Raw genomic sequence first — 12,487 nt, 5'->3', positions numbered from 1 at the left:
GAGTTAACCGATAGAGGTTTTGCACGACTGAGTTTCTCTCCCTTGGGTGCTCCGGTATTATTTGTGAAAAAGAAAGGCGGAACTATGAGAATGTGTATTTATTATAGCTAACTCAATAAAGTGACAATCAAGAATAAATATCCTCTGCCACAAATAGATGATTTGTTTGATCAACTGATATGGGCTACAGTATTTTCTGAGATAGATTTGAGATCGGGTTATTATCAGCTGTGAGTTAAAGATTCAGATGTGTCGAAAATTACTTTCTGAATGAGGTACGGGCATTATGAGTTTCTAGTTATGCCTTTCAGACTTACAAATGCACCTGCTATTTTTATGGACCTAATGAATCGGATCTTCAGATCGTATTTGGATAGATTTGTTGTTGTGTTTATAGATGACATCTTGATCTATTCTCGTGATGAATATGAGCATGCTGAACATCTGAGAATAGTGCTACAGACTTTGCGAGATAAATAGCTATTTGCAAAGTTTAGTAAATGTGAGTTCTGGTTACGGGAAGTTAGTTTTCTGAGGCATATTGTATCCACATTGGGTATTCGAGTCGATCCGAGTAAGATTTCAGCAATATTGGATTGGAAACCTCCGAAAAATGTATCTGAAGTCTGAAGTTTTCTGGGACTTGCCAGTTATTACAGACGATTCATAAAAGGTTTCTCAATGATTGCAACTCCGTTACGAGACTACTTTAGAAAGATGTTAAGTTCGAGTCGAACAAATGTCAAAAATATTTTGATCAGTTGAAAGCTTTTTTGAGTGAAGCTCCAGTGTTAGTACAACCACAATCTGGTAAAGAATTCGTAATCTATAGTGATGCATCGTTGAATGGTTTGGGTTGTGTTTTGATGCAGGAAGGCAAAGTCATGGCCTATGCATCGAGACAATTAAATACGTTGGAAAAGATTTTCCCGACTTACGATTTAGAATTAGAAGCTATTGTGTTCGCGTTGAAGATTTGGTGTAACTATCTGTTCGGTAAGAAATGTAATGTTTATTCTGATCACAAGAGCTTAAAATATTTAATGACTCAGAAAGATCTAAATCTAGGACAGCGAAGATGGTTGGAATTGTTAAAAGATTACGAGCTAGTGATTGACTACCATCTGGGAAAGGCCAATGGTGTTGTTAATGCTTTAAGTCAGAAATCTTTGTTTGCTTTACGTGCAATGAATAATCGGTTAGTTCTATCTGATGACGGTTCGATTATAGTTGAGTTGAAAGTAAGACCGTTATTTATGCAGCAGATTTGCGAAGCTTAAAAAGTTGATAATGAATTGTTAGCGAAACGGGCTCCATGTGATTTGAATTCTAATTCAAACTTTCGAGTTGGTACTAATGATTGTTTAAGATTCAAAGGCTAAATATGTGTACCGAGAAATTCAGAGTTGATTTGGATGATTTTAAATGAACCTTATAGCAGTTGGCTATCTGTTCATTCGGGAAGCACGAAAATGTATAACGATCTGAAATAACTTTACTGGTGGTCTGGTATGAAATGTGACATCTCAAAGTTCGTTTCTAAATGTTTGATTTGTCAGCAAGTTAAAGCTGAGCATCAAGTATCGTCTGGTTTATTGCAGTCGAATATGATTCCTGAGTGGAAATGGGATAGAGTGACTATAGATTTTGTGCCGGGATTGCCCTTATCTCCAAAAAAGAAAGATGCAATCTGGGTTATAGTTGACAGATTGACGAAATCAGCTCATTTCATTCCAGTACGAATGGACTATTCGCTTGATAAGTTAGCTTAGTTATATATTTCTGAGGTTGCGAGATTGCACGGAGTACCTATTTTTATTGTTTCGGATAGAGACCCAGGGTTCACATCACGGTTTTGAAAGAAACTGCAAGATGCACTAGGTACAAAGCTACACTTCAGTAATGGTTTTCACCCACAAACGGATGGACAATCCGAACGAGTTATTTAGATACTTGAGGATATGTTACGATGTTGTGTTCTTGAGTTTGAAAGCACGTGGGAATAATATTTGCCGTTGATTGAATTTGCGTATAATAACAACTATAAATCGAGTATTAAAATAGCACCTTACGAAGCTTTATACGGTCGCAAATGCCAAACACCTCTGTACTAGACCAAACTTAGTGAGAATAAGATTCACAGGGCCGATTTGATTAAAGAGACTGAACAGAAAGTGAAAGTGATTCGTGATAGTTTGAAAGCAGCGTCAGATCATTAGAAATCATACGCAGACTTGAAACAAAAAGATATTGAGTTTCAGATTGGGGATCGAGTGTTTTTGAAAGTATCTCCGTGGAATAAAATACTTAGATTTGGCAGAAAAGGCAAGTTAAGTCCGAGATTTATCGGGCTGTATGAAATTATCGAGCGTATCGGGCTAATTGCTTATAGATTGTTATTGCCACCTGAATTAGAAAAGATTCATAATGTATTTCATGTATCGATGCTTCGATGATATCGATCCAATCCCTTACATGTGTTTTCCCCATCTGAGATTGAGATTCAGTCTGATATGACATACGAAGAAGAATCGATCCGAGTTTTAGATCGCGAGGTTAAAGAACAGAGAAATAAGAAAATTTCTTTAGTGAAAGTCTTATCGCATTGACACGGGGTTGAAGAAGCTACGTGGGAGCCCGAGGATGCTATGAGAGAACAATATCCAAACCTATTCATTGGTAAGATTTTCGAGGACGAAAATCCCTAAGGGGGGAGAGTTGTAACAGCCCGGTTTTAGCTAAATCAAAACAGTGGTTTCGGAACCACAAATCTGAAATCGTAAAATTATTTTAATATTACTTCCAGTATTTGCAGCATGTTATTTGATATGTGTGAAAATTTCGTGAGCTAATTTTATCGTTTAATTGCTCAATTTGAAAAAAATGACTTAATCGCGTAAAATGTAAAAGTTGCATTCTGCTTGTTAATGGTATTAAATAGCTATGAAATATTAAATTAGAGGTCCTTATGTTGTAATTAAACCATAATTAAATTGAGTGGACATTAATGGGCATAATATCATGAAATTTGATGGTTTTTCATTAAGGTTAATTTAGTAAAATGATAAATAACATAAGTTAAATAAAACAAAAGCTAAAATTTGGTGTTCATCTTCTTCCTTAACCTAAAATAAGAGAGGAATACACCATTTTTGAGCTTTAAAAGGTTCGGCCATAGTTCATTATGCATGGTATGTATTTTTTACTCGGTTTTTTATTATTTCTATGTTTTTGTAATCGTTGCAGCTCCATCTAGCTAGCCTGTACCTTTAATTTTGAATTTTTTAAATATTTTGAGAGTTTCCATTGTTGAATATATGTGTTCTTTGATGTTTAATGTTGAAATATGAAAGCTTGATGATAGTTTTACATGTTTTGTAAAGTAATTTTTGACAAAAATGTCAAATAGGGATTAAATTGAGAAATGTGGAAATTGAGTGGTTGAAATGTGAAATAAATGCAAATTTTGGGCTGCTAGGGACCTCTAATAAATTCGGCTAAGCATGAGTGTATTGAAATTTTGTGTAATTTGTGATTTTGTGAAATAGGGACTAAATTGAATAAATGTAAAACTTTAGGGGCTAAAGTGAAAAAATGTCCAAATAGATATTTTTGAATGAAATTGAATGAATAGGTGATTAAATGAGCTAAATTTGAATTCATATAGATCAAGAAAGAAAGAAATCAGACTTAGATCGAGGGAAATCAAAAGTTGACGAGTAGTCGATCCGATCTGTTCATCGTATATACGAGGTAAGTTCATATGCAAATAAATACCTTTAAATTGATTTATATATGTTTATTTTTTATTGAATTACTTTGGATGTTGAATATTTGAATACGAGAAAGTATCAACTGAATGACGATGTTCGAAATCCCCGTACGAACCATAGGAATAGTATAGGATATGTATGCCATGACATTAGGATTCCGAGGTGTGATTTAGTGTAAGACCATGTCTGGGACATTGGCATCGTATATGATTTCGTGTAAGACCCTGTCTGAGACAGTGACATCGATATCTTATAACATGTAAGACCATATCTGGGATATGGCATTGTACGAGCTTTATGTACTATCCGAGTATCCTTATCAATTCCGAACGGTTCAACGGGCAATGTTGAGAAGCAGATGAATATGAGAATGAGTAATCAATTCAGGCATGTATGATGTTATATGAAAATTGAAAGGTTAAGGTAAGTGATGCTTATGAATCATTAACAAGTGAGTTAGATGAGGAATGTGATATTTATACATGTGATTACCATGATTTTTCATTGATGAGTTAGTTATATTTACTTCATGTATTATAAGTTTATTTTTATACGGCTTACTAAGCTTTTAAAGCTTACTGTGTTTACTTTTCACTATTTTATAGATTATCAAAGCTAGTTCGGACTCGGGGATCATCGGGAAACATCATCACACTATCGATCATCTTGTTGGTACTTTTAAACTTTGTACATATGGTATATGGCATGTATAGGCTAATGAACTTTTGGTATGTTTTGAATTGTAATTCTAGCCATGTGAGTTGGCTTGGAAATGGTATATCTTGTGTGATGGATGAGGGCAATTCAGTTTGTGTGATGATAAGATGCTGTCCAAATTGGTGCTTAATTGCTGTCCATTTTTTAGCATATTAATGCTGTCCAAATTAGTGCTTAAATGCTTTCCATTTTTTAGCATATTAGTGCTGTCCAAATTAGTGCTTAAATACTGTCCATTTTTTTTTTTGAGCATATTAATGCTATCCAAATTGATGCTTAATTGCTGTCCATTTTTGAGTATATTAATGCTGTCCAAATTGGTACTTAAATGTTGTCCAAATATTTGTGAATTAATTATGTATGAAAGTGGCAAATCAAAGTTGTCCAAAACAAGACATGTTTCCTATGGTTACCTAGTGTAAATGCTTGTTTAATTGGAGTATAAATGCTGTCCAAAACGGGGTAGGTTACCTATGTTTTATCTTATTTTACATGCTTATTGTCCAAATGTGTTGTCATTTATGTGGTTTTATTTAATTAACTAAGCTGTACAAATGTGTTGTTTTCACTGATTAGTTGTGATGTTGTTATGCTGCTATATTGTGTAATTTAGTTGCTGTCCAAATGGAGGAAAACTTATTGACTTAAATGCTATATGTTGCTGCTGTTTATTGAATTAACTGCGCAATGTTAAGTGCTGCTAAAAAAAAGAGGGATTGTCTGAATGCTGAAATTTCGACATTTATCTTTTGATTATAATGTATCTCGTTGGGTTAGTATGGCTTGGTATGCGAATGTGCATAGGTTTATAAAATAGAATGATTAGTAATTTGTTAATGAAATAAATGTATGCAAATGGATGTTTTGGCATATGCTCAGTATATGAAATGTAATGATATATGCTTGAATATATTTTAAGTATTCGAATGACATGACTTTGATGGTAATGAAATGGTTGAATTTTGAAGCATGATTTGAAAATGTGATTTAATTAGTAAAACATGTTTGTTTAAATTAGCTATGTGTTTTAATTATGTGTTTTATTGATATGGTTAAATATTGAAATAAAGTTCGATTATGTGAAATGATTAGTAAGGCATGATTGATTTTTGGTTGGCTATGAGAATCTAATATGCGAATTTGATTTATGTGAATAGGAGAATTATGGCTAATTGAGTTTAGAAAATTTTGTTAAGAAGTGGATATAAATTTGTGCATGAAATGTAATAAATGATTGTGCTTAACTATGTTTTGTTCGGTAATGCCTCGTAAGATTCAACATGGTATATAATAGAAATATCAAATCTATAAGATCTGAAAAATGAATCAATCCAAAAATAATAGAGAATCAATTCATTCGAAAAAGAATAGAAACTTAATCAATTCCCAATGATTCAACATGACGAGTCTCGGATGCCACTTGTTAGAATCGTAAATCAAGATATGATATAAAACTTAAAAAATCATAAATCAGGATTTATCATGTCAAATCATAGAGAATAAAACGATAACAGAACTAGATACGGTAGCATACCTGAATCCATGGATTTCTTAAAATTTTCTAGATCTTGGGGTTTTGATCTTCCAAATTAGCACATAAGAAATTTAGATAATATTTGCTCTCTCTTTCCTAAGGATGAGATATTAAAAAAGTTGTATGTTTAATTTGGGGACCATAATCCTACTATATATAACTTTGGCACATTAGCCCGTCATTAATTAGAAACTAATTATTAGAGTATCTACACATATTTGATCCATACTTTATTTAATAATTAAAACCTATTAAACCTTAACCAAATTAAATCACTTTTAATTTAGGATCATAATAATAAATAATAACATGTATTACCCTTATTATATATATATATATATATGATGTCCATATTTTTCAATTATTACATAATTTTTATTTTAATACAAAGAGAGCACTTCCCTAAGATGAAGTTGATCCACCAATCTATTAAAAGAGATGCTAAATATATCCTAACATAAAATTAAAAAAAAAGTTGAAAAATAAATCAGGACCAAATAGGATCCAAACTTAAGAAAAGCCTTAAACAAAGCACATCTTTGGATAGGTCTTTCAAGTAGAAAAATGGAAAAACAAGATGAAGGGTCAAGTTTGTGATTATTGTCGGCTAATGAGTTCTGGGAGGAAAATGTGCGAAAGAAATGTCTGTAGGAAGTACAACGTATATGAAAAGTTGGCATGATAGTGATACAATCCCCAAGCGCCTTTTTTTTTTATGGTTATTTAATAATATATTTTTATTTTTTTATTTTACAATAAATTTATATGGATTAAAATTTTATACGTTCCTCTGAGGATATGCTTAATTGAGCTTTAGGCATCCTGCAATCAGACACAAGGATTTAGAACATCCGTCTTTAGTAATAAGACTAATGACAGCACAATTTCCAATTTTTATATTCATGTTTAGTCTGGTTGCAAGTTAAAGTCCATCTCTTAAATCCGTATAATTCTGCTTCAAGGCTTGTGGCTTTTGGGATGTAATGGTTTATTCCACTGATCCACCTTCCATTAGAATCAAGGATAGTAAGTTTATTTGATTGGAAAATCCTCCTACAAAATACACCCCACATGCACAGGTGCAGCTTGGAAATAAATAAATGAATCTATGAATTTTGGGTGCCACAACTTGCACAAATTGTTTGCCAAAGTGAAAAAATGGCTAGTAATATATAGAAAGAAAGCCATATATATCATATATACATGTATTCTTGTTTATCAGTGAAGTACAGCAGCAAAAAGCACTAGTATAAAAAAGAGAGAGGAGAAAGAAAAGCTTTAAATATAGATGGAAATATCAAATGTAGGCAACACCAATCTCTGGTGTTGCATGTCCATGAAGGGACAAGAGGCAAACTACAAGGGCCATGGTGATGGAAATAGCAGCTGAAGTTACAGCATTAAAAGTTGCAGAGAATCGCCTCTCTTGCAGATCCCACAGCGTCCTAACAAACAATCCCAAGCCATCAATCACCACCGCCAGCACCACCGCCATCTTCTAAAACAAAATTGTCAAGGGGTTACAAAAGAGAGGCTTTTATATTGATGGGAAACTCTCTTTCGGCTAGATAAAAAATGAGTTATAAATGAAACTTCGACAGTGTTGTTTTGCAGCTGAAGAAAAAGAGGGTTAGTAGGTAAAAACCGTAAAGGCCGAAGGGATGGAGTGATGGAGACTACCGTCATTTTCCATGGCTTTTTCACGAAAAGGTTAAATAAGGCGGCAGCTTCCGCGTTGCTTCCCATTTTCACCTGCGCTACCATTTTACTATTTGGGAGCATATGGTTAATAGAACAATGGAGCTCCATACAGTCTATTTCCTTACAAGATACATGATTTTTAATAGCAAGAAATGAAAAGAAAAGAAAAACTATATTAATTGGGATTGTTAACCACATTGAGGCGAGCCAATTGGATCTTTTTTTCCCTTCTTGTATGGGATTTTTGCTTCATCATTCTTGTGATTCATACCCTGTCTTAAAAGTCGATGTCTTGGCTAAGGATGATCATATTTCTTGTTCCCCCCCCCCCCTTTATTTTCTTGATAATAATACAGGATGAATAGTATCATTCTCTCAAAAGTCTACATTTTGTAATGATGATTTGCTATTAGTCATGTTAATTTGATTATTACTTCAATGATACTTTATACCACGCTGATTGCCAAAATCATCTGAAGCTTTGTAATAGGAGGGGCTTGAATCCTCCTATTTAAAAAATAGACCATTACAGCATTGTCGGGAGGGGTATCACAAATCCCAAAAGGATTAGTCTTCACGGACAAGGAAAATACCTTAGTTATACCCAAACAAAAAGACACTATTACAGAGCATGTAAAAGTTACATGTAACTTACAAGGAAAGTGATATCTAGCATCAGCTCAAGAGAAAAATAAATAAATAAAGAAGGGGAGGCATTGCCATGCATGCTCATGAATCAATTATGATCATCATTCATCAAGGAAAAACAACCATCTAAACAGCTTCAAATGTTTGGCCTATAATTGTTGCCCAGATCTTTTGCTTAACTGAGCAAGAAAAAAGATAATGGCAACAAGAGATTAGATGACTGAAAATGTGCATAAGATCGTGATTTTCAACCTTGAGACTTTACCTGCATCTCTCTAGCCATTGAAGGTAGCCACCTCTCTCCCTTAATCCTTTTCAGTTCCGCGATCCTGGCTTCCTCTCTCTTGGCTCTTTCTTTGGCTGTTGCTTCTTTAGCTTCTAATCTAGCTAACGATCTCTGGCTTGCATCTCTTGCTGCAGCCAATATATCTTTTCCATCAACAGCTATGGACCGTAGTTGTCGTCTGAACTGCATACCACCATGTAGCCAAATATAAATTAAGAGGAATAATCCAAAGTAAAAAGGGGGAGAAAAGAGTTAACAGAAACAAAAGAGATCCAGACAACAAGCGGACCTCTTTCGAGTTCTCATCAATCCCTCTTCTGGGAAGAAGTTTTGGTTTCTTTCGGGGTCCTTGAATTTCATCTGACAGCAAACAAATAACTCTCAAACCTCAAATACCATAACGTAGATAACCCTTCCGAGAGCTAGCTCAGAAGATAAGAGCAAATGCACAAACACATTGCAATATCAACACCAATCCAGTATCCTGTAATAACAGTTCAAATTTATTCAAAAGCAATAGGAAGAATCCCTTTGAAAAGTTTCATTAGTAACCTAAATAGGCTGCCCTTTTTTCCCATTCACTAAACTCTGAATCTAGAACCAATCATTTGAGACTAATGTAGTAGCAAAAGAGACAAGGAAAGAAAAGGTTGAACAATGCAGACTGTAAAAACATTTCTCCAATTGCAGCAAGAGATGAAAATGAGGCAAAGAGGTACTCACCTACGTGGTCAAATACTATCCCAGGAGTAGAATTTTTAAATAAACGAACTCCACTTTCATTTACCACGCTATCAGCATCTGAGACATTACAGGCATCCTTCACTATCACTAAGTGCTTCTCTAACATGTTATCCAAAAGCTTTTGTGCCTGCTTATGACTTTGTGAGTTAGCAAACAAAACAAAATAGCACTTGATATATATGATTTAAACATTATGAATTGAAAATTACTAAAACTGAGTCCTTTTAAGTTGTAGAACTGATCTGAAATACCCTCCATTAAAGTTCCTTCGAAGAAAATTAAACTTTCCGGCAGTGCACTCAAATTTGATGCCAAATTATGGTGAAAAAAAATGAGTCTTATGGAAACTATCAATCCAATAAACATGATTCAACACTCGACATGGAATCTAAGAGTTCATAATTTTTTTAAGTAGATATTAATCCAATTATTTGCAAAATTACCCAGATAAGCTAATGCTAAAACAACAAAGATAGAAACATGGAAAAAGGTTGGGAACCTTGAGTTGGTAGTTTTTAAGCTTCTGGGGGTGCTTTCTCTGATCTATTTCATCAGCTTTATCAACATAATCATCTGTATCTGGGGTTGAATTTGAAACGAGGTTGTTTCTTGTTGTTTGTATTGTTACAGTGGAGCTGTTGGAACCGTTAGCAGTGAAAGTGGCGGTAGTGGTTGCGGCTATAGATTGAATGGCAGCTTTCCACTCGGCGTCCCCGTCTTCTTCGCTGCTGCTGCTGCCGCCGCCGCTACTGGTTGGTCTTGCCATTGCTAAACCCGCAATCATCACCGTTGGAATATAACCCCTGTGGGATAAATAATTGGACTCTTTTAGGCTTGCTTTGTTCTATCCATGTAGGCCAAGCCTGGCTTAAATTTTTGACAAAATGGGCCTAAGAATTAATCTAAATGCATGGACTTTTTTAGAATTTTAATGATAAGAATCATTTGACTTTAAATTACATGTTTCAATGGATCTAATTTTACTTTTGAATTTCATTTTGTTGCCCACTTTGGTTACGTTCCACTCTGAAAATGCTATTTAGTTTATTTGAATTAAAAGTTAAATTAAATTATTTAGCTCAATTCTTATAATAATTTATTCTCATATTGCTTAATAAACTTAAAACTTAAAAGTGATATTATTTAAAATTAAGATGGTTTGTGGGTTCTATGCTTAGGAAAAAACTGTTTAAATTGTGAAGTTGGTTTTAATTTAATATTAACAAAAGGACTTAAATTTTGAAATTTAAAAGTAAAATAAATTATTTTTAAATAAAAATCATTTTTTGGTTTTAATTCTGCTAGTTATTCAATCAAAACCCAAATTTATCATTTAAAATTGTTCCCAACAACATTTGCAAATTACACGTAATTGTAAAGCTTGATCTTTTCTCTCTTTCTTTCAGAGATAAAAAAGAATTAAGCTTTCACAGTCGACTAAATTAGGCTTAAGAGTCCCTTTTTTTTTTTAATTAGGTCTTTAGGCTATTTTTTTTATTTAGCGAAATAGGGCGTTTTTAAGTTGAACGCGCTTTCCGTTTCTCTCTCCTAAAAACTCTAATCATTTATAATATTTTTAAGGTTAGGGTTAGAGCTTGGTGTATATTTTAGGGTTTATAGTTTTTTGAAAGGCTTTAGGGTTTAGGGTTAAAACTGCGGCAGTTCATAGCTAGATTTAAGGGTTTATAGCACATACATTTCATATGTCATGGCGAGATAAGACCATCACCTCAGAAACCCATCGTGAGGAAATCTGGTTTTGAGGTAATAATGCTTGATACGATTAGGGGGTCGAAGTTTAGGTGGAGGTCCCAGTTGCCGACCGTGATATGGTCATGGGTTCTAATATAACCGGGGGGACAGGTGATAGTCGTTATGCAATCAGGTGTTCAAGCTTTTTGGATACCCCCAAATGATGCCCTATATATACCATATATAAGATTGAGACCATAATCATACGAAAAAACTCTGGGAACTTCCAGTGTAATCAACGTAAATTTTTTCTCTATTTCCAAACAGCCGGTATCTTTGACCTTTCATTCTTATCTGAAAGCTGACACCGAGGTGGACACAAGAGGGCTCTTAGGTGGAGAGCAGATGTTCCGGCACAGTAGAGGTCAAACTCAGGTCGGCGCGACAGTGGTTGTAGTTACTAATGGCTTGTTTAATAACGACAATAGTCATCGCCCTTAAAAGAGCATCACCTTTACTTCACCACAATAGTTGCTACTCACTTCAGAGTCTTCTTGCGTCCACAATGGTGCCGAACTTTGAATAAGAAGGAAGGTTAAAGGTACTGGTTGCATGGAAATGGAGAAAAACGGTAGTCGCCACCAAACCCACGACTGTAGTAGGAGCAGGCAACCACCATGTACATCATATTTGGTACTGTGGCCCGACACATCTCCTTGTACAACATGGATAAGACGACAGATCCCCAACTTGGTTTTTCACATTTATTGAAGTCCACTAGATGTAGTAGTCACCTTACGTGCATCAAATTTGAGATTTTTCGGGCATTAAAATGCCCCTGATTAACCTCATGATGAATGCTCAGGCGTATTATTCTATAATCTCCTCCGTTGGGTCTTCAGGGAGCTTGTCAAAATTATCCTTCAACTAGTTGATCGATATCCGACCACCTTTAAACTTGTCTGGGACCTTCCCTAACAGTGCTCTGCAGATGTCCACTTTACCTGAAACGACCGCTAATCCCGTGATGACTGGCCCATCCATCGGCAGACCGAGTTGTAGCGCTACATCCTTGAGTGTGATTGTACACTCATTGCATGAAAGGTGTAAAGTGTGTGTTTCGAGCCTCCATCTTTCCACCAACATGCTGATTAGTGTAAGATTGAGTTTGCAACCCTTGGTCATGTGAGACGTATGCAAGAATCCAGCCTCTTATAAGTGGCCACGAATTTCAGGGATCGCAGCATTTCCCATATTATGAATGAAGCCCTCTAGAACATAATCATCCGCCTATTTACACAATAAAAAAAATTCAAATTAAAAAACCAATTAATTTTAACATAATTGAAAATAACGAAATTTAAAATTTCGTCCTACCATTACTACTTGGAC

At 34.7% G+C, this 12,487-nt stretch overlaps 2 protein-coding genes across 2 annotated transcripts; both read right to left on the bottom strand.

The window, feature by feature from the left end:
* Positions 1-7,195: 7,195 nt before the first annotated feature.
* LOC128034562 (uncharacterized) lies at positions 7,196-8,142 on the bottom strand. Its single transcript, XM_052623077.1, has 2 exons — positions 7,705-8,142; positions 7,196-7,519 (listed from the first exon to the last, which is right to left on the bottom strand). The coding sequence occupies exons 1-2, from the start codon at positions 7,921-7,923 to the stop codon at positions 7,322-7,324; spliced, it is 417 nt and encodes a 138-aa protein (XP_052479037.1). The 5' UTR covers positions 7,924-8,142; the 3' UTR covers positions 7,196-7,321.
* A 156-nt stretch (positions 8,143-8,298) lies between these two features.
* On the bottom strand, positions 8,299-10,233 carry LOC105804029 (uncharacterized). The gene is made up of 5 exons (XM_012636510.2): positions 9,903-10,233; positions 9,383-9,530; positions 8,949-9,019; positions 8,639-8,842; positions 8,299-8,552 (listed from the first exon to the last, which is right to left on the bottom strand). Exons 1-5 carry the CDS (start codon positions 10,185-10,187, stop codon positions 8,523-8,525), a joined length of 738 nt encoding a protein of 245 aa, XP_012491964.1. The 5' UTR covers positions 10,188-10,233; the 3' UTR covers positions 8,299-8,522.
* Between the last annotated feature and the right edge of the window lie 2,254 nt (positions 10,234-12,487).

This window comes from Gossypium raimondii, chromosome 11, assembly GCF_025698545.1.
Source record: "Gossypium raimondii isolate GPD5lz chromosome 11, ASM2569854v1, whole genome shotgun sequence".
Lineage (NCBI taxonomy): Eukaryota > Viridiplantae > Streptophyta > Magnoliopsida > Malvales > Malvaceae > Gossypium > Gossypium raimondii.
Note: the sequence above shows the minus strand (reverse complement) of the source record. Positions and strands in the feature narration are given on the sequence as shown.

Excerpts from the sequence above, each read along its gene's own strand:
- LOC128034562 (XM_052623077.1), bottom strand. The coding sequence starts at position 7,923 with ATGTGGTTAACAATCCCAATTAATATAGTTTTTCTTTTCTTTTCATTT. Across the intron at positions 7,520-7,704 it reads AAAAGCCATGGAAAATGACG|ATGGCGGTGGTGCTGGCGGT; the intron begins GTAGTCTCCATC and ends TTGTTTTAGAAG.
- LOC105804029 (XM_012636510.2), bottom strand. The coding sequence starts at position 10,187 with ATGATTGCGGGTTTAGCAATGGCAAGACCAACCAGTAGCGGCGGCGGC. Across the intron at positions 9,020-9,382 it reads GATAGTATTTGACCACGTAG|ATGAAATTCAAGGACCCCGA; the intron begins GTGAGTACCTCT and ends GTTTGCTGTCAG. Across the intron at positions 8,843-8,948 it reads TTGATGAGAACTCGAAAGAG|TTCAGACGACAACTACGGTC; the intron begins GTCCGCTTGTTG and ends GGTGGTATGCAG.